General features: G+C 44.1%; 1 protein-coding gene across 1 annotated transcript in view; it reads left to right on the forward strand.

Moving 5' to 3' along the window:
* The first annotated feature begins 7398 nt into the window (after nucleotides 1–7398).
* Nucleotides 7399–25644, forward strand: part of pik3r3b (phosphoinositide-3-kinase, regulatory subunit 3b (gamma)) — a 137013-nt gene continuing 118767 nt past the window's right edge. The window contains exons 1-2 of the mRNA XM_035414178.1: nucleotides 7399–7649; nucleotides 8114–9033. Of these exons, the coding sequence (XP_035270069.1) occupies nucleotides 8706–9033 (328 nt within the window). The 5' untranslated portion in view covers nucleotides 7399–7649; nucleotides 8114–8705. The remainder of the gene's footprint in view (nucleotides 7650–8113; nucleotides 9034–25644) is intronic.

Below are 25644 nucleotides of genomic sequence, written 5' to 3' on the forward strand. Positions count from 1 at the left end.
GCTGTCCCCGTGCTGTTTGTCTGTGTCTCTGGAGACAAAAGCTGCCCGTCTTCCCATTTTCCTCAGACCAATTTTTGTCTTGCAATGATTATTTCACACTGCAGAGTTCAAGAAAGCAATATGATCCCATCTTTGTTTATACATTACTGGTGGTCTTCCAGGATTGTGCTGGATGATGAAATGCTGTTGACTAATTCATTTTTATTGATTATTGCGGTTGTTACCGCTTCTGCTATCAGTAGAAGTACGGAGAGGCCTTTAAATATTTAGAGATCATTTCCTTTCTAGACTTATATGGAGGTAAGAATTGTGGCCATAGAAAAGCCTGAGAATTCTAGATTGAGGATGTCTTTTCTTCAGCATTACACAGTGGATTTTTTCTGTCTATGAGCATATGATATATTGTAATAAATCATATTCTGCCCAATACAAAAATCAATGGGCTTGCATAAATTGTTTGGCAAATGCAGTAAAAATGTATAGGAGTTACTAATTCTCATTACTATACCTTGTTGTATGTCAGATATATTCAAGAATATCTGAAGTATATGTGTAGTTCAATTATTTATTGTTCCCTTTTTAGGTCATATTTTTAATATGATCATGTCAAGTCAGGTTATTACTGTAAAATCACTTACACTTTTGAAAAATAGGGGTGGGTGTGTCCATCTCATTTGCATAAAGTATGTGTACGCAAACAATCTTGTACAGCGTAGCGTATCTGTGCCTGGCTCATGGGTTAAACCTTCAAACTAGGCGATGCATATCAAATATGAATCAAGATTCAGCAGTCACCAGGGCTATTTCTGGCCTCCAATGTTTTCAGAAGCACAGTATTTTAGTGGACTGTTTAGATGGAATATGACAGTTTATGAATAGGCCACCATGTTTCTCAGATTTGAAAACATTAGTCGAAACCAATCGGGTGCTGGCAGTGTTCAGTCGTGTTAAAAAGTAAACGTATGAATGTGTGCGCAGCAACAATTTTCCAGCTGGATGTCTTGATTGACATTCGTATGACATGGTAGTACCTCCAAAGAGGTACTCTGACATCACAATTGAGGCGGGGCCAGAGTGGAATGTAGAAAGCATTCTTTTAGAGGGCAGCGCCAAGATGTTTTCTACCAGTTTTTTTCTGGAGGAAAAAAATTATTTCAGAAATGTTGAAATGACGGCATGGGTTGCAATGTTTCATTATAAAAGAGGAATGCAAACATGTTTACAGCATGTTCTGGGGTGTAATTGCTGTCGCCTTTAGCACACAACTGGGCAGTTACTGTTGCAATTCAGTTTAAGTACCTTGCCCAAGGGTACAACAGCAATACCTCACCTGGTAATCAAACCTACGAAGTTGGAGCTGCGAGCTCAGTTCTATTTGGCTACACGGAGATAAGATTCAGCCAGGTGGCCAAACCTGGTATTTCAGGTAACCTGGTGTATGCTTTCATTTAATCTACATATTAGCACCTACCCTACCATATTAGCTGTGTTAGCTGTGTTGCAGGGATTTAGCGATTGGCCTTTTGTGTTTCGATTTCTGTTTGCCTGTCTCTGATCAGGGTACGTGGGAAAAAGCGGTTGACTGTTCTGAATGTAACTTAGAAAAATTTTAGATGCAACGGTAATTTAAAAAACCTGATTACTGGGTGTATATGACGACTGTTATAGGTGGAAGATGGCATACATGGCATCGAGTGGCACTCTTGTTCAGTGATAATTAAATCATCTTGCTATGTTATAAATTGCTGTTTTTCGGTAAATGAGTTTTTAACTGATGAGGTTTTAACTGACGTTACTGTAGCTTGATATAAAGCCATAATGTGCCATGTTGAAACGTGGCTTTCTCGCACATTCCTCCCCCACAATACACGATATGTTCGGAAAATTCGCAGAAATAGGAAAAGATTATGAAAGTATGCCATTGCGGATGAGCCAAGGCAAAAAAAAAAAAGAAAAGATAAAGTTACAAAATGCATGTGATAGCACTGCGTCAAGGTTTGTCAGAGCCTGGTGACGAGCACTTTACTTCTCAATGTTAATGAGCGAGAGGTTGACAGGCGCTGCTGGGAAAACGGGTGTGTGTGGGAGGATAAAGGGCTTCTGTGAAGGGCTGCGGATCTGTGTGTGTGTGTGTGTGTGTCACCCCGTGCATGATTAAGGTTCAGATCAGCCCCCCTTAAACGGAGGAGAAAAAACCAAAAAATAATGGCGTCGGTTATTATTGCTCTCTGTCTAACTGCGCTTGCAACATTCACCTGCCACAGGGGATATGTAGAGGCTACCGTGAACGATGTCCTCGTGAAACCACGAGAAGCAGCATTTAGAGACTCGCGAGAGCACGTGAAGGACCTTTGAATTATTATTATTATTATTATTTCAAGTGTAATCATCCTGGCCTTTCATCCTTTTGGCACTTGTGTGAAGTTTGAACCCCTTGAGTGAACACGCATGTTACAGACTAAATGAAAGGATCTTGCGTGTATATGCTGTAGGTACTGCATGTATCCTGCTAATGCATAATGAGGCAGTTGATGGCTTAAATTATGGGATTAGCACAGATGACACTAGTGATTTCATTCATCTTATTGAGGTCACGTGGCATTGTTCCGATCATTGTCCGCATTAATGCACGCACACCAGCCCAATAGCTAAGGTGCAGAGTCAAAAGAGCGTTAAAACTCAAACAAAGTGAGACTCGCACACTTGGTATAGTGCGCCAAAGATAATAAAGCTTTAAATTGTTCTGTGCATGAACACACTTTAACTTGGAGGTGACCACTGTTGGTTTAAGTCTCTGCCATGTTTGGATGGCTGCTCTAGCTGGATTAATCTTCTCCCATGCTGAGCAACCATATGCTTATTATATTACATGTCAACTGTAGCATTCCTGTAAATTACCTATAAACTAAATATTCAATAGTAAATACAAGAAAATACATTAAATACATACTCAATTCCAGCATACATGTCATTGTATACGATGCATTATTTGTAAAGTTCATAATTTTTTTCGCTTAGCATGTAAAGACACCCAGGAATCAAACCTGAAGACCTCTGGGGCCAAAACATGCAAACATGCACGTTCATTTTGAATGTGTTCATTTTGCACATCTGTAGACGCTCATTTTGGGTGTCTGGTGATGTTCATGACTAGCATACCCAATGGGGATGCCTGTCTCATGCGTTTGTTATGATTTTAATTAGATATTGCTACCTAGATACTGCTACCTATCACTATATATGCCATAGGCTATATGATACACACTTATATTCATGAGATGTGATGTACTCATGAATGTAGGGCAAGTTTTGCATACTGTAATATGTGTGTGTCTGTGGAGGGGCTCTTCTTCAATACAGAATCTTTCATGATCCTTCAGATCCTTCAGTCTGCACTTGTCAGTTAGTCATTTGTTCATGGATTTTGAAGTATTATTGTCTTGGTTAGCTTCCTGGCAGAAGAAACCAGGTTTTGGGCCAACTCTTGCCACTTTCTGGAGATCATGATTTTATTGACTAGAAGAAGACCCTCAGGAGCAGTAGTTGCAAACAACATTAAACCATAGATCCACCACCACATTTCACCACAGGTACGATGTCCTATTCAGAATAAGTGTCTTTCTTAAATTCAATTTTGGTCTCATCTGACAATAATGCCCCAGTCCAGTCAAAGTGCCAATGCTGTTTGTTGATAGTCTTTGTAAAGATACTTTTTTTTAGGCTATTGACATGATTATGGCATCTGGCGTCTTAACTACTGCTTGTATTTTTTCCATAGATTGCGTTGTTGCCGTTCTCGTTGTGTTAGTGTTAATCAGTTTAACATTCAGGGTCCAAGTTGAACTATGCGGTTGTTCCCTGCACTTGGACCGGTACTTCTCTCTAGGGGTTTTGTCATACTTGTTCCTGGTTATGGTTATACACTTTGTTGTATGTCGCTCTGGATAAGAGCGTCTGCCAAATGCCTGTAATGTAATGTAATGTAATGTAATCTGGTAGTAGTAGATTTGGGGGCCTTGTGCGACCAAGATGCCGTACCTGGATTGACAGCATTGATCCAGTCCTCCTGGCGAGGCACAACACAGAATGTGTATCTTTCACTGACAGACAGCAGGTTTCCCACCACAGAACCTTTGACCCCTAATTGCAGGACCGCGTCTCATCTGGCGTCTGAGCCAAACTCCGAAGAGCTCCAGGGCAATTTTTATATCTCAATAGCGTCGCGTTATCGCTACAAAAACGTCGGCTTTGACGAGAATAAGGCACGTACAGTAAAAAGGCCATGTGCGGTATCGGAGATGAATAACAAACACGACGCCCACGGAGGCCTGTCTCTCCTGCGTGATGCGGGGAGCGTGACCCCCCCGAGCACACGCCCCGCGCGCCCGCGCACCCCGCCACGACTCACGGCTAATTGGATAGAATGCGACAGGGTTCGCGTTTCGTGTCGGGGTCCGCGAGCTGCCGGCGGAGATGAAAGCAGATGTGTTTCCCCGATACACATCTGGGCTCCCTGCGAGGTTTTAACTGCGGCTCAAAAGAGACGCTCGAGCTCGGCTGCACTCCCGCAGCAGGCTGGGGAAAATGACGGCCTAGGCTTCGTCGTCCGCTGGACTCGTACTGGCCTTCTTATGGCACATTGTATCAGGGAACTTTTTGTCCGCTGTCCAAAAAAAACGCAGAAGATTATAATTCATGTTTTAGTTGCCACTGTACGTGCACACTATCAGCTCGATGTACTGTACAAATCTGGTGCCTGTAACTCAGGTGCTGGGTGTTGTAAGGTAAGGATGAACAGTGGACTGTGGAGCGCATAACTAGACATGTCAGACAGAAATACACAGTGCTGGTCATGGCATGAAACCATCCATCGTGCAGTTTCCACACTTGTCTGGTTTCAAAATGACCTGCATGTGCATATTTTATATGGGAAGGTTATTACTTAGATGCTGGGAGGAAATGAAAGTGTAGTTTTCTATTCATGTTCTGCTTATCTCTACTGTGTTTAATAAAACACATAGAATAATATAAGAGCTGTGCACCAAGATTAACATCTGTTATAGCGCATATTAATGCAACAATTGCACTGCCCTGAAATAATATGCAAAGTAGGTAATTAGATTATTAGGTCAAAGTCCAAAAAAAGCTAATTGTATTACGGTGACACAGAATGTTTAGTGTGGCAGTAACCTGTGTCTCCCTCGTTGCTTTTCGAAGGCATTTTTGCAGAAACTACTGGAAAAAAAAACTGAACTGTGCGTACGAAATTGACGAGACATCCAGCCGAACTCGGAGAAAATGGCCGTGAAGCGCTCGCTTGGAAGTGCGAAACGCGCTCACGCTGGCAGCCGAGCTCTCCCTCCCGCACTCCCGCCGCGTTTGGGAGGTGCGCCAAGCTGCCGTCGGCCCGCTGCAGTTTTGGGGTTTCGGCTAGCGGCTAGCGGCTAGCGGCTCGCTCCGCTCTGCTATTATCTCTTTCTGCGGGATCCCCCCTCCCCCCCCCCACCCCCCCCCTTGTCACTGATTGGGAGCAGACGAGCGGTAAAGGCGGAGTAGGAGAGCCTAGCGTATACAGCGGGGCGGCAGCACTATGTGCCTCATCAGCTTCGGAGCCGGGGCAACGGAATCGCCCAGGCGTGAATTCCACAGCCCAGCGAACAGTTTTTGGTCCTTCTTCATGCATATTGTATATCGCTGTTCTGAGCTCTCGCCCTACATGCAAATATTTTGAATGCGTATTCACCGCATGCTATGTATGGAATATAACAGACGTCAGAGAGAGGAAATAAAGTTGTCTGGCATCTATTCCCCCCCCCCCCCCCCACCAAGACCCTGTTATTTATGTAGGCCATGATGCGTGCTGCAAAACCATCCATTCTTTGATGGCCTGCCATTTCTGAGTGGGTACTTTGTTTTGATTATAGCTTATCTGTTTTTCAGCTCGGGGTATTGATTTCTACCACTTTGAACTTGCGTAAGCACTTGATGGGTCTAAACTGTATTACTGCTCTTGGGTCAAAACAAATTGCGCATTTGAACTCCAGGCACAATCTTGTGGGCCAATGGGTGACCGGTTTATAATTAAAGCTCACCTCGTTATTGACACTGTCTATGTACCGCTGTAAGGGTTGATTTAAATGATAAAGTGAATTGTTATTCTGTGGTGAGATGACAAATAGAAGGTAAACAAGAAAACAATAACTGGTTTTAGAGTGGTCTTACTGATTTGATTTGAAGTCGGCAATCACATTAGAGGGCTATCAAGGAGAGGGGCAGCATGAATTTGTAAAGCAGAACTCTCCACACAGGGGTGCCCTGATACTCAATAAACAATGTAGGTTTTTTAAAAGAACATCATGACAGTTTGCTCAGGTCTTGTTTAGTTTATTCCATGAGCACAGTGATTGCATTCATTTATCAAAATTATTGGCACAGTAGCATGCAATGTATAAGTGTTGTGCAAAAAATTGACACCACAAGATCACTTGTGGAACATGATATTGAGAACCAAGCTGATCTGGTTTGTTTTCAATAGTAAATAGCAAATAATATAGCTTGTTGGCTAACTAGCAAGTATAGAGAAGACATCTCCTTTCCTTTTGGTTTTTCTGCGTGTTAAACTATCATGGACCCTTCTGAAATATTGCTGGGATACGGAGGGACCCAAGAAAGCCCTTTCATGTAGCCTAATCGGAGGAAAATCCATCAGAAAGTTGCTGACACTGTTGCGCCTTTCGATGTATTTGCAATGACCAAACTGACAGAGCTCTGTTCTGATACGAAGGTTAACCGCTGTTGTTCAGATCCCTGAAAAGATCTGTACTACTATCATGCACATCTAGAGTGCTTTATGCCATGACATTAGAGGGAAGTTCCCGTTAAACTTGATATGTAAACTCATTCTGTGCACTGCTTTAAAAGCACGCTATTTGCCCTTTTGCCACCAATACCACTCATTAGCACTTTCAAGAAATATCCTCCTTAAATAATTACCCCTCATTTTATTGTTCCTGCTTATCTGTAAACAAAACAACTTTTCACAATACATGGAGTGGGTAAATATGTTATGGTAGCTTATGCTACGGCAACTTATCCATCCCTCACAGAGAATCAACTGACAAATTAGAGGGGGAAAAACTCGTGCATCTAAATACCAGTTTGCACAGTAGGTCCAATACTCAGTAGATGCGCATGCACAAGCTCCCAACATTAATTTCACCTAAGCTGTACAAGGCTGTGCAAGTTATTGCATGTGTGTGTGCGGACCCATCCCACGCACTTTTGAAGCGCGTGCACGCTGCCAATGTTACATATAAACAAAGCTAAGATGGGATGAAACAACCGCCATATTACCGGACGGGCTGGACAAAACTGCGCACGCTGCAGTGGAGCGGCTTCTTCGGCGAGACTGTAATTCACTCGCGACGGGGGTGTGGTTTCTGACATCACTCGTATTAATACACTACAGCACTGGGGCTTTGAGGTCGGACTTAGCCACGCATTTTCTGCAAAGGCGATACAGACTTCCATCGCAACGTTTTATCTTAAAACGAAATTATTTTTGATGGTCACAAACCGAAGCCTTTTGATCTAGCTAACTGGATTGTCGACCTTATGCGCAAAGAACACACTGCTTTCTGTGGTGAGACGTAAGTTTCCGCTATATTTTTATACTGTATCACTCTAGTTTTCTGCATGCCGCACTGAAGTTGTCTCGTGGCTATTATCCTCTCAGCCGTAGCCGACGGTTTGCAAGTGCTGTGTTCCCACAATGTTCTCCGCATTACTCATATTTTGCAGAGAGAGTACCATATGCACCGTGTTTGTAAGATGGCAGAATTTTACTTATTGCTCAGAGTAAGAGTAATTAGCCTACTTATTATACTGCATATTTTTTTTGAAATGATGCACTTACATAAATATTGCTTGTAATATTTAGAAGTACATTTTTTAAGTAATTCATTATCTGATACAAGGTATTTAACTATCCAGGCATGTCACTCCCCTGTGTACATGGGGATAATCTCCATAAACAGAGAAGTGAAGTAATGGTAATAACTATATTACAGTTATTAAAATAATGATTGTAATATTCAATTGTGAACATTTTCAGATTTTGAGGCAGTGTGACCTGCGCACATGGACTGTGTGAAAAGGAAGTGGTAGGAAAGTACTTGTCTGTCTTCAGTGGATTTACGTGGTTAGGTGCAGGTATCCTGTGGCAACACCTGTGACTGAAGTGAGGATTCTTGACAAATTGCCATTGCCATCTGTGGAACGGTGCCATCTCTGCAGAATTTCGGGACGTTCAGCAGCTGCTGTCGGTCAGGTAGACCCAAAACGTTGCCAGCTCCCTCTCGCTACGGCACAAACTCTCAAGTGCTCTGTTCTGATCATTTGCAGTCGCCATCTTTGTCTGTCTGTTTTTTTTTTTTAAACGCAGTCTGTACGTGGGTTGTGTACATTTACATTTAGAGTCTGAGCACAAGGGGAAGTGGAGTATCACCAGTTCACCGAATAAAAGTAAATCTGAGTCCTTCTCTCTTCGTGTATGGTTCAGTTGTGGACTTTCGACGTGGTAGGTGAATGTAGGCTGTCCTGCAGGAAAATATTAATGGGCTGTCGGAGAGCGAGTCGCTAAGTTTTATACGGACGATAAAAGCACAGATCCTGCGCAGCCTTGAAACTCATGAGATCCCCAGACCATGGGCTCCGACGGCTTCCAGTACCGCGCGCTGTTTGAGTACAAGCGGGAGCGAGGGGACGACATTTCGCTGGAGCCCGGCGACGTCCTGACCGTGGGCAGGGCGTCCCTCCTCTCGGCGGCCGACCGCCAGGACGGGGACGAGCGGAGCCCCAAGGGCTGGCTGCACGGGACCAACGAGAGGACCAAAGAGAAGGGGGACTTCCCCGGGACGTACGTGGAGTACGTGGGGCCGGTGCGGGTCGGCCTGCCCGCGGCGAAGTCGTGGCCCAGGCCGGTGCCACCAACCCCGGGAGGGTCTCAGACGCCTGGGGGTACCCCTGCCGGAGGTGAGTTCCAGTGCTCAGCACCTCTGTGTGACGTCTATGGGCAGTAAGACATATGGCCTGGTCTGCTGTGTATCATGGAAATAAGGTCTGTGAAATGTCAGTGTGGGGTATTCAGGTAAGTTGTTGTCCAGGCTCCTTTGCCACAAACTCACTATGAGCATTCCGGGGGTTTATAAACAGATGTTGGCAAGGCCCCTCACAAACGCTTTGTAATCAAGATTGTTTGAACGTTCGGAGCACAGAATTAAGCTGCTAGCATTTTTGTGTCTGTGGAGGTATTGAGTTTTGTCGTGAGATTTTGAGTGAATCTGGCCGAAATGTACTCTGTTGTTCTTTTTTTTACTGAATCAATGCATAATTGGTCCCAGTGTCAAAGTTGCTAAAATTGAAAAGTTTAGGGCTACAAGCAGTGAGCACCAAAATGGAGGGCAAAAAGGTGATGAGATTTCACTTGCATGACCGTTGGTGGAAAACGTTTTATTATTCCATGTCCCTGCCATTCTGAATGCCTGATAAGAATCCAGCTCGACCAGCAAACGCCTCACAAAGGAGAAGGAGAGCACTGAGGAGTGAAGCATTGGAGCTAATGGAGAGGGATTTAAAATCTTCAAAGCCTTTCAGTGTGATCTTTTTTTTTCAGAGCTCAGTGCTGTTGCTATGAGTCTAGACAAGGGGGGTGTGGTGTATTTTTGTGCTTGTGGGTGTTCTGCTGCTAACTGGACTCTTTTTGTTCCAATATTGCTGTTTATGTAATTGTCTGGAATGCTGTTTTTTTATAAAAGGGTGAAGGAGAGTTGTTTATGTTGTTCTGTCTTTGTGTGCCATTTTGTTACCAGTACCTCAATGGCTTGGCAGCACCCTTATGTGTATAACTACTGGAAGCCAGACTGTATTCCCTTGTGATGATAGAAAAATATTTGTTTTTGATAAATGAGTACTGTTGGGTTTGATTTAAAAAGTAACATACATTCCTGATTTGAATTTAGTTTGGTTTGAAAAAAAAAAATTCAGAGGGTGGTATAGCTGTGCAATATGCACAGTTAAATATCCCTTGCATTTGTTTGCTGCAAGGTTTGAGGTAAACTCAAGGTTTGTAAGGGATATATTAGGATCCAGGTAAATAATCATAGAGAATAGTAGCATTGAATGCCAAATATTGTACAAATATTAAGTTAAAGTTAAAGCTGAAAAAAGTGTGGATCCAGAATTATATTGAAAATCTCTGCTGCATACCATCAGTGAATGACTAACTGTAGTTGGTAAACAGTTTGTTTTACACTTGCCCCTCACCATTTGAGAATCAGTGTTTTATACTTTCTTTGTATTACTATAAATTATCATCTATTAGAGTACAGTGCCATTTTCTGTTTGAGTCTCCTGCAGTGCTTGCTGGGAGAATGGCAGTTTTTTTTACCCTGTTTTTAAATGTGACCTCCTCCAAAAACTGCTGACAAAGCTTCCAGGTGTCCTTTTAGTAAGGTCTAGTGCACACATGCAGAAGTCCGTGACACACACACACTGATACCCACTCCTTTTCCCTTGGAGGCAGCAGGTTGCCAGGGTGACTTTCAGAGTCTCACCCTCATTATATCACCCAACAGTTACTTTACTATTGAAAAGAAAAAGAAGGGAAAACAGTCCACAATCTGGCACATCCATAGCACTGCGTGCGTGAGAAAGCGTGTATCCAGCTTGTGGGAGAGAACTTGTACCTGTCATGTTACAGTATAGCCTTCCTGTAGCTACAGCTCCACTAGCCGTATATACAGCAGTTGGAGTATAGTCTTGAGTCAGATTTCACACCCCAATATTTCCATCACTTTGTAAACCTCTGCCCAGGTTTACACTGGATTCCGCCCCACCCCCCGCCCCCCCCCACCCCCCCACCCCCCGATGACTGAGGGCCAACATTGGAGCTCTGCCCCGTAACCTGTCTGCTGTTGGCCTGTTATAAGCGAGCCACTGGCATGGGGTCCAAAATGTGTGCCCATGTTGCTTCAGTTAACAACTCCGAGGAAATATTTTGGCCTTGATTGCCATTCTGTGAAGTTCGGCTAGCTATGCTATCTGACCAAAAGTATGTGGACACCTCTTGGTCTGGGGCTGTTTTTCATGGTTTCGCCTAGGCCCCTTAGCTCCCGTGAAGGCAAATTAATGCCTCAGCATACAATCACATTCTGGATGATTCTGTCTTGCTGAAACAGTCCCTTTCCTGTTTCAGCATGACAGTGCCTCCGGGCACACAGTAAGGTCCATGTAGAAATGGTTTTGTCGAGAACGGTCTGGATGAACTGACCTGCATGGAGCCCTGACCTCAACCCCTTCCAACACCTTTGGGATCAATTGGAAAACCAGCTGCGGGCCAGGCCTAATTGCCCAATCAGTGCCCGACCTCACTAATGCTCTTCTGGCTGAATGGAAGCAAATCCCTGCAGCAATGCTCTAAAATCTAGTATGACGCTTTTGCAGAAGAATGGAGGTTGTTACAGCAGCAGAGGGTCAACCAACTCCATATTAATGCCTATAATTTTGGATGAGATGTTGGATATCAGGTGTCCACATACTTTTGGCCATGTAGTGTATTTATCAATCAAAATTAATTTGCTTTTTACTATCAGATGTTTACTGTTATCCTCTCTAGACAACTAGGCATGTATGCTACCTATGGCTGTAATTGTAAAATATTTGACAGTGGTGCCGATCTTTTCTTGCTCCTTGGCTAGCTATGGTTGTTTGAGAAACATGCATATTTTCCTTTAACTTAGTTGTCAGTGTTGGACACCATTGTCTGTTCTCCTCTTCAAATGTAACTTCAAGTGTACAAGTCCAGGTACTCCACTGGGAAAAGCATGTGTGCCTTGCCAACCAGGCCTGGCTGTGCTCCAGCGGGGCTGGGGTTTGCTCTGCGCGGTCCCACCAGTGTGAAAGGGGTGTTGGCGAGCGGATTGGGTTTGGCTTGGGTAGGGCCCCTCCCCACAGGATGCGCCACTCCTCCAGGAAACTGATCAAATGAGTGGTGGTTGCTCTGTGTGGGCAGAATGCGCTCGAAGGTCTTTATAAGGTTCTGTTTATAAGGTCAGAGGCTCTCTCAAACATGTTCAGCAGAAATGCAATTTGCATCTGTTTCTGCTATAAACATTCCAGGCTGTAAAGTTCTGCAATTACCGACTGGCTTCATTTCGTAAATGTTTCATAAATCCCTTTACAAGACTGACTGCAATTTTGCGACATTGACATTGACCCATTTCTTATCTGGGCCTGCTCGGCAATCTGGGTGATTTGGTTTTCTGCGTGTTCTACTGATTCAGGGTAATGAATCGTTGCAGCGATTTCTTAGCAAATACCATCCTGTTTGTTTTTTTTCTGTTTGCGTGAATGCAGAGCCTTGAGTATCAAGCCATTGCTTAATCACAGTGACAGCGAGGAGTGTTTAATTAAGCCCCACATGGTATATAATAGCTTTCAAAATCAGAGTCAGTGAATTTACTCTTGCTCTTCTGTGCCGGTCTCTGGTCCAGTCAAGTGAATGATGAATTTTGGGCGCTAATGGTGATGCAAGTTCAAACGCATTGCGTAGAACAGACAAGATGACACGCGGTGCGAAGTGTTCGCTGGGACCAGAGCAGTTCTCTGGGACCTGTCAAGGAGCAGGTTCATGGGCTTGCTTGGATCAATATGCTGCTAGCAGCCAAATGAGCTTGGCAGGGCCTAAATTGCCTCATTTGTAACTGTTTTTACATTAGCAGGGACAAGGTGAGCAGCGGGATGGAGGGCAGGATCTCTGTCTCATCGCTGGTATTGAAGAAAGTGCAAGCAAAATGAGCTATATAAGCGGTGTGTGTGTGTGTGTGTGTGTGTGTGAGAGAGAGAGAGAGAGAGAGAGAGAGTGTGCATGTGTGTGAGTGGTTTAAATAGAGCTCTGTTCAAATAGAACGTTGCATTATATTGTAAGCATGGGACTTCAGCCTTGCTGTTTCCGCAGGTCTTTAAATCACTATTAAAACTACAAGCAGTGAGCTGTAGGTTCGTAGTTCTCGCTGTCTTTATTTTTTAAATTTTTTAATTTTTTATTTTAGAAAGGAACTGCTTGCCGCCTCGGTGTAGCCTATATCATAAGGAGGCAGTGAATTTGGACAAACTGTTCACTTGGAGGAGGGAGATGGACATTTGCTCGCAGCATTATAGCTGTGGTCCATTTGAACCTCGAGCGAGACTCTCCCAAGTGAAGGGAGGTTCAGACAGCTCCTGGAAGAACACTCGTTGGCTCGGAAACATGTTATTGAGCTGAGGCTGGAATTGCAGCATCGTAATTCCTCATATTCAGGCTTTTTGAAAAATGGATTAGGCTTGGAGCTATCGCCCCGTATTGTTTAGGATTGCCAAATAAATTGTGCAGTGTAAAATGAAGTGTTGGATGCACTGCTTTCTTATTTGCAACAGGGTTTTAAGGAATATACTGTACTGTATGAAAGTTTGATTAATAGTAGCTAATGCCTTAAAAAAAAAAAGTACAAGAAGATCTTTCACATTTTGGCTGCTGATTTCTTCTCCGCAAACAATTATGGATGGACAAGCACAATAGATATCTGTTGAAAGCTGATTATATTATCTGTGAGCAAGCAGTTTTTTTCAAGTGTGGCATTGCAAAGTTTCGTGTTGGGGAATATCCTGCTGTTGGTGCTGGATATGTGCAATTAAAGATTCCATGAACGTGTTTACAGTGTGTACTTATTGCTGCATTTTCTATTGGGAATTAAACCAACCAAGTATTACACACATGAGAAGCAACTAGATTGGGTGCTAAATAGGCGTTCATTGTGTAGTCAATCCACGATCATTTGCTGAAGCAGCAAAGTTTTTTTTTCTGATTTGTAACCAAACGTGTTTTCAAAATACCAACTGTTGTGCTCTCTTGTGGAGAGCTTACGCTCTCTGTGTCCAGCTACCGAAGTGAACATCTGCTGCTCCTGCTTTGAGCATATTGAGAAGTTTCCGACCGATGGGCTTTGCCGAGTCGTAGCAGCAGTCCCGGTGTAATCCCGTATCCCTGACAACGTCAGCACAATTCCAAATTCCTCTCAGCGCGCCTTCAAAGCCAACCCCGCTGTTAATATACATAATCTTCCCTCCTCTCACGGTCAAGTGTGGACTTAAAGTGATGTTTATACTGGTGTCATTCAGCACCTATTCCACTGTCTGCCAAGGGTCTGGGGGTACTGAGGAGTAACCCCCCTCAGTGAGATCATTCTGCAGCGTCGTTTATGAGACCATAATCGTAAACGCTACAACGATAGCACGACTAGCTACAATGGCTGGCCAGATAGCTAGCTGACATCATTTGTCCCACACAAGACATTATGTGTTCATGGATGTTGCTGCTAATTAGGTAACTAGCTAATCATAATAACAGGATAGCAAATGTCTAGCTAACAACTGTGACAATAATCATTATCAGTGTCTATATTTACCATAATACTCTTGCACGGTCAGCTATCTACTTTGCTAAATGTATAATACTTTTATTATCTATTTTTGCTGCATGTTTATTATGATTTGCTGGTTTTTACGGTCCCCTCACCTCGCACATCCCAATTTAACCCGTGGGCCTGTTCGTCAAAAACGGAATCTTATGAAGACAGAAATGCTGAAAGATTGTAATCCCCGCCAGAGCTAGGCTGAAATTTGCATAATTACCATCTAAGAATCATCTGCTTGCCTTGTGCCTGACAGAACTGACCTTCCGTAGACAACAAGCTGCCCATCAATACGACCTTTTTTTGCCACAGACGAGGAATGATATTTTAAAGTTTGCTTTAAGTGCTTGGCAACCATTTTTATATAAGCCTTTCTTGTCGTGTAAAAAAGATTTTGTCGTTTAATTGTCAAAGAACTGGAAGGCACATCCTCTCAACGTTTTTCTCCCACACCTTTACGCTGAAATGTTGTACCTTTTTTTTGTCACTGCAGAAGTCCCAGTACCCATGTTGCAGCTTGCACCAGGCCATGAAAGGATGAAATACAGTTTTTGTGTACTGTTACTGAATTCCTGTTGTGGCTTTGTCAGTTATTCCTTTCCAGGAATCATCCTGGATGTTCTAAACACTGCTTTGACTGAAAGGGAATTAGTGTAAATGTTTGCTTTTTTGGGGGCTTTAGAACAATAGCCTTGGACTGTTTTGTACAAAGAGACAACATGTGTCTTGATATCTCTGTCTTGACTGTTTCCGAGCAACTCTACCTTACTTTATACTGTCCTTGGCTGTGCATTTACTGTAAAATTCTGTCTTTCTGACAATATTTCTCATAGATTAATTTGTGCAAGCATTACTTGTTGTAATAGTCTCAGTGAAGCCTTTTGGTCACTTTCGTTTCTTTCTTCGATAGGAAAAATTTAAATTCATTTGAGAAAAACTTATTGCGATGGATGCTGGTGCGTACTTTTTGGGTTAGGATGAATGACTCGGTCTGGAAACTGCTCAATCAAATTATTTTTATTGGCCATGAGAGCGCTTGATGCTGTCAAAATATTGCGTCATCACAATCCTAGGTGGAGGAGGCATGGTGGTAGGCTAATGCAATTCAGTAAAAAGGTTTTCAGAGACAAGAAACGGAAGAATAGCACTGCTAACAAGAGACAGAGCAGTCTCGGAACAGGCATTTTTTACGTTGTATTAATAATTATGCTGTGATGTTTAATAGTAATGCAGCAGATAAAAGCAAGTTTGATATAACTCAATCTCAGCAAATGTCCACTTCGGCTAATTCTGGCTGCTTTCCAGTGGAATTGTGCTTCAGAAAGCCTGGTGCACACATATCAAAATGAGCAGTTGGTGTAGTGGAAAGGTGAGGCAGCCATCTTGTCATTTAGATAGAGGAAGCAATAAGTAGGGGGCAGTTGGTCAGGGACTTCTTGGACGAGCACTGGAAGCCCCTCAGTCCACTCCTGCTCTGAATGGCCTCATTGTGCTGGCCTGTGGAGGATCTTGGCACTGGGCGCTGTGTCGGGGGGGAAGACCTAGACTAACCATTTGGGGTTAAAGGATGCCAACTGTCACTGCTGGAGAGGAGAAAGGAACTTCTGTTTGCCTGACAGGCTGGGTTCTGTGGAGATGAATCTTCAGTGCTGCAGTCTCTGGGGCTGGCGGTCATTGGTTGTGACACAAGTCAAGTAGTTTTCATACCGATGCATGCTGAAGGACTCAGCTTCCTGGTTCTTCCTCTTTAATCGCATCAAGTCGTTTTGATGAATTGATGAATTCAAATGTGTTATGCTGCTGATTTTCCTTATTTAACAAAACTGAGAGGTAAGTCGGAGTAATGCATTCTGTTTGAGAGTGCGTGAAAGCTGAAGAATGAACACTGAACAAAGGACAGAGGAGAGCATTCCGCAAAAGGAGATGTCAACTCTGGGCACAATCGCACAAACTGCTTAGAACTCTGAAACATCTTTTGTATTCCTCCAAATGCCAGGCATCAAAGTAAATTGGCTCTTAGTTTTTTCCAGTTAGACACAGCAGCATGCCAGTCTTCCCAAGATTGCCCTACAGTTTAAAGACTTCTTTAAGTTTTCTAGATTTTTTGACAGTTTAGCAGTTTTTTTTCCCTTCTGAAGAGCCAAAAAATAACCTCTATATTCCTTGACACTTGTTAGTGTAATAAATGTCTTTTTTCAATGTCTGCATTGCCACTGTTGCTTCTTTTTCTGTGTATGATATATTAATCTAACTGCGTATTCCAGATATATTCTTTCAGCCCAGCGTATCCATCCATCGGTTATCTATACTCGCTTATCCTGGTCAGGGCCGGGGGGGGGGGGGGGGGGGGGGGGGGGGCCTTGGGGCTGGAGCCTATCCCAGCATGCACTGGGCCTGGACAGGTCGCCAGTCTATCGCAGGGCATGCAACCTGTTCATTCACTCACACATTCACGCACGCACTCATAGCTGTGGGCAGTTTACAGTCTGCAGTTAGCCATGTCTTTGGACTGTGGGAGGATCCCCGGGGGACCATGCAAACTCCACACACAAAGGCCCAGGCAGGGATTCGAACCCAGGACCTTCTTGCTGTGAACCACCACCGCACCGCCCTGGCCCAGTGTTGTGATCTTTAAAAAAATGGCCTTGAGTAATTGGAAAATAATATAGTATGATCTGTGATTTAAATATGACTATGGAATTTCTTTTGATATATCTGTCCTTTGCTGTCATGCTTTCCATTTTTGTGTATTTCACTTTGTCGTGCCTCAGACTGTTGAATAAGAAATACCTCGTTGTTCTATTACAGTGACATTAATGCCAATCCGGGAAAATCTGGCAAGAAATGCATAAATTATGCATGAGTGTAAGTGTAAAAAAGCATAGGTGGCCCATGTTGTGGGAATTTCCTTTGTTATGTATAGAGAATAACACAGCTTGAAGGTCAGGGACTTGGAACAGTGGGTTGTTTTCTCATTCAGAGCACATTTGTAATGTGAGATGTCATTTTCCCCTTGTCTTACTGAATCCAGCAATGGCAGTTTTTTTTTTTTTTTTTTTTTTTTGCTTCATGTCCTTGCAATTGCCTTCTTTCCAGACCTAAGCTATTTTTACCCCTCCCACAGGAGCGTGGCTCTGTGAACTGAATAGAGGAAGAAGTTTTTAGGTGATCTCTGTGTGCCTCAAAGGACAAATTGCTGAAACCATGGAAGCCAGGCTGTGTTCATTGAAACACGTCCCAGGGCAAAGGGAGATTCTGATTAGGCAGTGCCTCGTTATCATTCATACTTTAACCTATAAAAACAGTTAATTTTTTTTTTAACCTTTGAAGGGAGAATGTAATAGCGCTCCATCAAAGCAGTTTGCACTTTGCAGATAAAGTCTCCTCGCAGCATACTTTAATAGAGATTTAAGTTTGATGAATTCTTGCACTTGTCAGCCAAAACCTGTTTGTATTAAATGCTGTGTGGAGCGTTGTGGATTCGGGTTCCAAAACGGAATTTTCATGGGGGCGCGGAGACGTTTTGGAGTTCTTATTATGAGCCAGTAACACAAACACAGTCGGTGTCTGAAAAAAAAACACAATACAGGCCCCATATATTGTTGGCTGTTCAAAAAGTACCGGCTGTTAAAAATCTGGCTGTTTACTCTACCTGCCATTCCTTTTATTAGCAATGGAAGTCACTTCTAAAACTTAGATTTAAGAGAGGAACTGCTCCTTTGGCAGTACTGTATGTTCAGCTTGACAAACCTTGGGATTGCAGAAAAATAACGTGTAAAGTATTTGGTTTATAGCTCAGTGATGTTGTTTGGAGCCACAGCTGGTCTGTATTAGGAGTGTGACATACTGTATGCAAAAAACTGTGTACAGATCTTCTGTCACAGCTACAAAATATCCTTAAAGGGGGTTACGAAATTGATTGACATTTGTTGTTGTTTAATTATTTACAGAGTGAAACAATATTAATGTAGTTTTCCTTCACTTCATAGTATCAGTGTGCACTGGCCAAAAAAAGATTGTCTAAAATTGCATCTGAAGGGAGTATGGGGAAAGTGCTGTTTTCCTGAGAGAGAATGGCAGCGGATGAGAGGATGTATTTATTGAGATGTCAGAGAGAGGTCCGTGGAGTGCTGTTGGCCTGCTGACGTGTAAACACTGAGATGCCACTTGTGAGGAGATGCAGGAATGTTCTCCGCGGTGCTCTGTGGCCTGGGCCCGTGGACTGTGAGGGACCGCTCAGACCACATAGCACATAGCAGGGCTGCGCTGCCCTCTGGCTCCAAACCGCCCAAAACCCCTACCCCCCCGCCCCCCCCCTGCCCCATGGCTGAGCACAGGCCGCCACTGCGGTCCGCTCTTGTGGCTCATGCGGAAGGAGCGCACAGCACCCCTCCGAAAACCAGGGCCTCCACCTCGCATTCCGCTTGGAGGCCCACTCCACCGCAGCACGGCCGGTCTGGGATGGACTGGACTTGGCCTGTTTGGTCCAGCGCACAGCATGCTGCTTCCACAGCCCTACGCCCAGTGTTGAATAGCTCACTTGCATCTCTTGGCCAGGTATGTAAAGTACGGTACCTTTACAAATCCCCAAATCTATTGTGCGGTGATCACAAGCACATTATTTTTAAAAGCTTTTTGTTTTTCTTCTTATATCTAGATTATTTTATCCGATTATCCAATAAATCAAATAGCAAAGCAGTTTTATGGCAGGTTTTGACATTCTTGGAGCTGTACCTTGCAGGTGTGTTCCATTGTACAGAAAGCCTGGCCACTGTGAATATGTTCTCTACCATCTCTATGCATTACCTGTCTCATGCATCTTCCAGTCCAGCACGTGCTTCTCCTTGGATATTTTCACTTTAAGTTAATTTATTTTTAAGTGAGCAGTTTGATGGACAGTTGAACAGAGAATTAGACAATCATCTGACAGATGCTTTGATGATATATCGAGAAACACATTTCTGAGGCTAAGGGGAAAATAATAACTTTGTAAAAATGTACTTGCGAATTGGGGAAGCAGGAATGAATGCATTTCTGACACCCTGCTTTTTGTTCACTTGAGAGATGTTCCTGCAAATTGAGCATCTTGACAAAATTATAAAAACTTGTACCGTAATTTTGTGTTGCTTTGTACACTTTGTACTTTTCTGTTTAAACAATGCCAAAAATTACCAACAGCACATTTTCTTTTGGAGGTTAGAATTATTCTGTGGCTCACTGTTCTCTGGGAAACGCAATATGTTTTCATCAACATGCAATCTGAGGACTTGCCATATTTTAGTTTTATGGTATAAATAAAAAGTTTTGGTATTAACTTTATTGTTGTCTGCTACTTTCTCTTGTCTAGTTCTCTTTTGATTGTTTGAATGGAAGAAGAGGTTTTACAATGTGCTTTTTGGCCAGGATGCACTCGTGTAACATTTGACCATAAAGCTTTCTAATTTGACCTTGGTGCTCTATTAAATCTTGGCTTTGCAAAGGCTGGAAAAAACATAAATAAATATACTCTTCTTTCCTTATGCGAAACTGGTGTGTATGCCTTTCTAATTTGTATTTTATTTTGGTATTTTAATGGTTAATTGTGTTCTCACAATCTGCAGCCTCTCATTAACAGTGATGTTTGCGACATGAAATGATACACAGAGAGCACTCCCTTGTTTAGGAAACCTATCAATCCAGGAAGAAGTCCTGCAGCTTGATGTGAGGCCAGGTCTTTGTCCTGCTGTTGTTATTAAGTATACAGTTAGTGGTCTTCTGATCACGCTGAACGTGCAGTATACCTTAAGCATGAAAAGACTGCATTCAGCTGACGCCCTTGCTAGCTCAGGATTAGAGGAGCTGTTCCCCCATATCCACAGCCTCCGACGACAGGAACAGCATAGCCTCTCTGTGGAGTATCTATAGGAAAATATGTCATCCAGGCAAGCCCGCAACAAATTAGCATTCAAACATGCAGACAAATAACACATTTTAAGCGTGCTGTCAGGATGTTTTTTGCAGGAGAAGAAGGCAGCAGAGAAATCACAGTAATTTAATGGACCCTGGCTCTGTAAGTGGGGATGAGATAAGTGGAGAGGCCTGTTCCTCCACAACCAGGGAGATTGAAATGACAATCAGGTCCAATCACTGATGACACTACTGAAGTCTTGAAGGAGTGACTGCCCCCCCCCCCTCGCTCTCTCTCTCTTTCTCTCACACACACACGCACACACACACCTTTGCTGGTGTAGCTCCCTTCGTCACACAAGTTATGAGATACGCCATCATCTCCTGCTCCCAGCAAACGTGTGTGAAGAGCAGGAAATCTTCAGTTTAAGCATTGCCACGTCCCCAAAAATAGATCTCCAAGCAGCATGGATGGAGATCAAACAGCAAATTCATTTGCAAGTATATTTCCCTCTGGCTTAAATTTTTTTGGGTGGAAACCAGAACATGGGGCGGGGAAATGTACGATACTCAGCCTTCAGCACTGAAAACATTGCAGAATTTTAGTTAAAATTGGGGGAGGGGGCTCATGGGAGTTGCAGTTCTCCTTGTTAAACTGCTTCTCGGTTTTAATCAAAAGAGCTAGTATGCAGAATTCAGTCGTTCAGTGAAGTTAGAGAGCCAAAATTAATTATTTATTATTATTATTTAATTATTTGTTACAGTATAAGCATTTGTCAGAACGCAGGTATAAAAAGAGGTGTGAGGAAGAGGAAGCAAGGCTGACTTGAGAGGATTCTTCACCAAACATTCCCTAAAAAGGCTTTTTGTTATGGTGATTTTTCATATCTGTTTCTGGAAAAAAAAATTCATTTCGGTAGTTTCTGCCCTCCCGGCATTTGTGTCGAAAGTGATATGTTGGCTTTCTTTGGGCATATTCCTGAAATTTTTACAGAATATCTTACAGTACCTTTGCGTGCCTGTTACCGGAGTTACTGAACCAGAAGTACAGTAGGTCTTTATACATATGTTGCATTTAGGTGCTCAGAGTAAGTGTGAATTATTTTCTGCCACACTGCAATGAAAGATGTATTTCCTTCAGGGAAACATACAGTAAATTGTACTCAATGGCCTGTTAGACGTGTGCATTTGTAGGGTTCAACCAGAGGTCCTTTGAGAAGTCGAAAGCAGCATAGTCCTGATTTAAATTGTGTTTGCAAGCCCAATGCTCTTATTTGAGACTGAATGCAATTGGCAGGTAGGGGGGTTAATCATCTTAATGGCCATTTAGCATAACCGGAAAAAAGTGCGGAGTGTTTGTAGATCACCACGGGGACGCCCCAATCCCCCCCGCCCCCCCCTTTTGTCAGAGCCCACACTCGTTGCCATAAGCCGGCCAGCTGCGTGGCGTAAACAGGCAGCCGTGGAGACCGCGAGAAACTTGGTCTTTTACGGTTTCCTGTCGGATCTCGTCAGCGGAGCAGCGGCCAGCGGCTCGATTATTCGGCGCGGGGGGAAGGCGAGGTGTAAACGCCGCGTCTCCGGGCTCGACAGGATGAAGAACGCGACGCGGCCGACTCGACTCGGCGGGCAGAACCCCGCTGATTGGATCCCCTCTGTGAATTATGGGATTTCCACCCATAAAGCACACGCACGGCTACTCCAGGAGGTAACTGGAAAGTGAATATTGCACGCTCTCTCTCTCCATGACGACGGCGGCGTTCCAGGCAGTCAGACCCCGGCAACCTCCTAGAGAGAAAAAAAGTACTCTGTGATTGCCTCTGGCGCGCAATATTTCTGCTTCATCTCCTGGTTTGGGGGGGTGGGGGGGTGAGGGGGGAGGGGGGGGGGTGTAGCAATTGGCATGAAGAAATAACGCCATAAGAATGTGACACCCATCATCCCGCACGGCTCTTATCTTGGTCACACATCCAATTACCGGGCTGGCTGGGTGGGATTGGAAAGGTCCTGTCGGGATTGGCCCGCGTGGTCGCAGTCTCCCCGCGCTTCCAGACGCTCTCTCTCTCTCCCCCCCCCAGTCCCCGGCAATAATAGAAATGAAGGTTCTGGCTGTGGTGGGGCTCGCCCGGTGGATGTCATCGCAGGCAATCTCCTTCCAACGAGCCCGCCCTGATAGATGCTGACACGGAATGCTTCGGTGTCACCCAATTGATAAATGCCCGAAGAGCAGTGCGAGGATCGGTTAGACACTCATCATTCCAATGTCTTACTCCTGTCACACTCTTCCTCTTTTTTCATTTCTCTGCAACTGCGAGCCGGTATTCAGAGCCCATTTGCCGTTTGATTAGGGTGCTGCTTTACCGCCCCTGGAACTGTTTCTCTCTGGGTTTCGCGTGAGTCCAGGAACACAGTGTACTTCATCAGTGCACCCTCTCTCATAAAACACACATACATTTGGCATAAGTCCTTTTTCCTCTGCTTTATTGCTTCCTTTCGGCTGTTTCAGTTTGTGCACTGTAAGTCATTACTCCCAAGAATTGTCCGTCCATTATTTTACTCAGTCTTGATACTGGATATTTGCTTTTCTAAACACACAGTTCCTTCTTCTATAATGTTATGTTGTCCGGTAGGTGCAGATCCTCAGGATCACATAGCCTAGATGGTGAAAGGCTTCCCATTGGCTCGGTGGGCTGTCTTGCCCTGTGTGTTGACACCTCCAGAGTGTATTTGGTGTAAGGTGACATGTACTACATCAGCTCAGCTCTGGACTAGTCCCAAATCCATTTAAGCGGGATGTGCTGATCGGCGGAAAAAAAAACGTTCCCTGTGTGGAGGTCCCCTGTTCCTTCTCATGGGAAGCTCAACCCAGGATTTGGTTTCTTCTTAGATGTCCTGCGTGGTTTTTCAATGGGAATGGGTTCAGGAAAATCTTAGTGATGCATAACGTACATTAATAAAAAAAGAATAATTAACTACTGTGAAGCCATGAAACTGAGGGACAAAGCCCAGTATGACAGTACGACTCGGTCTCTTTCTTTGTCTGGCGTCTGTTGAAAGTCAAGCCGAAGTCCGCAGGAGTGTTTTGCCTGGTCTATGCCAGGCTGTATCCCTTCACTTTCAGCTATCACACTCACGGTAGGTAGGCCATTACAATGCACCATCTACGCACAACTCTCTACAACAGATTGAGCCTGTGCTTGCCCAGGTCCATTGTAGTTGTGCTTGGCTGCCAAAATGGCGGGTGTTACGCCATGAACATGAATTCTTGCCGTCAGCCCCTCATGAGGTTAGGCCACACGCACTCTTACTCTTGCGTGACCTTTATGACACCTAGGGATTGATTAAAAAGTGAGAGCGCCATTGTTTTTCGGTTTTTCCCTCCGGTCAGTCTTACATACACTAACTCTCCCGCCATTAATTATCCTCCCGTGTGCTTAGCGATATTTATCACATTAGCGGTAGCCGCCCTACCCGGCTCGACGCTTTCCATCAACTGTGCTTGGGGGTCCGAAGAGACCTGAAAAGAGTTAGATGGGGGGGGGGGGGCGTCCATCGTTTTGCCGATGTAATAAATTATTCAAACCGAACAGAGACACGAGATAATGCGATGACACACTGCAGCGGTTTCCCAAGAGGCCGTGGGCTTTATTATTGTAATGGTCAAATTAGCTCAGACCCCCACCCACACCAGGCTAGTGGGGATCTCTGTGGAGCACAACAACTGCGGATAATATCATGCAGCCCCATCTCCATTCTCGTATGGCCCTGTTGTGTTTTTCCTTCATACAGTCTGGAAGGACTGAAATTTTAAGAAAATCTAAATGACAGTTTTTCAGTTTTTTTCAGTTTATTGTTGGTTTGTTGTGTTGTTTATTATAGCTCTCAAGTCACATGGATCCATTGTGTCCTCTGATTTTCTGCTTCTTTTTTAAATCCATGGCTCAGGTTATGTGATTGGATTAATTATGAGAATGTGTCAGTCCGAATTACTCTGTGTGTAGTAATCTGAGCAGCGGGTTAGGATCCAGGTGCTCTGCATGGGGAAGGCACAAGCTCTGCTGAAGGCGGCTGTTTTTCACGGCGTGTGAAAGTAGAGAGGACGGAGGTTATGGGAATCGCAAAGGGTCGCCTGTGACAGAAAGCGTGGGATCTAAACTGATGTACGCGGTCTCGGCTAGGCGGCTCTGCTGTCTTATGGGCAAGACAAAAGGGAATGGGAAGGAAATTAAATTTAAAAGCAAATTAACGACATCTAATGCGATCTAGTGCAGTGGAGACAATTCCCGCCCTGAAGACTCTTAACAGCTCCCTTGCCTTTATGACACAGACGCAATGATCATTACAATAACGGTAATAATAATAATAACTATTAAGGTTTCTAAAGTAGGTTTAAGTATCTATTACGTGGTTAATATTGTTGTTGTTGTTTTTGTATTTTATACAAATGACTGCTTAGCGATAGTATGTCCATGCGTAGTGTTGGCGGTACCGCCTGTTGGGTTTAAATTTGAATTTGACAGGCTTGCAGGGGGGGGGGGGGGGGGGAAAGAGAATGAAGGGCTATTGCCCCCCCCCCCCCCCCCCCCCCCCCCCCCTTCCTGATTAGGAGTGTAGCGCGGTGTGGTGGCAGGGCACGCTTCAGCACTGGCCTGACAGGTTTAATTAATGCCGGATATTCATAGCCAGCGAGGCGACCGGGGGTCGGCTAGCCTTTGTCACCGAGCGATACGCTTCCAAGCTATTAACTCCCCTCCGGTGCTCGCCGGGGTATCCTTCATGCCACCTTCACTCCGCGCGAAAACCTTTCAAAGACCACCGCACATCGGGGGAATTTGCCGAAGCCACAACGTTCTAATATTGATGGGCCGGCACCGCGGTGTTTGTACTTTAGAAGATCAGAGCTTCAGATCTTTAATTCACTGTGTTGATAAATACTGTAAATGGTGTGGTGTTTGAATTCACAGCTGGCTCATTGCGCTGGATGTTAGCAGTTTTTTTCTGAGACAAAACCCCCCCCTGCATGCGAATAATATTGTGTAAAAGCAGGTACACTGAGAATTGATATTTGGATTAGGGTTTTCATGACTTAATCCAGACTAATAATTCTGAGGCTACGAAAATCCCAAACAAAAGAAAACCTAAAGGCCTGACATCTGCTGCCCTCCCAGACAGAGTCTTTATTAAAGGTGACCATATGTGCGCTGATTCATTATGGGATCAGTAGCCTGCTCCGTGCTCTAAGTGCTCCCAC

Source organism: Anguilla anguilla, chromosome 4, assembly GCF_013347855.1.
Source record: "Anguilla anguilla isolate fAngAng1 chromosome 4, fAngAng1.pri, whole genome shotgun sequence".
NCBI lineage: Eukaryota > Metazoa > Chordata > Actinopteri > Anguilliformes > Anguillidae > Anguilla > Anguilla anguilla.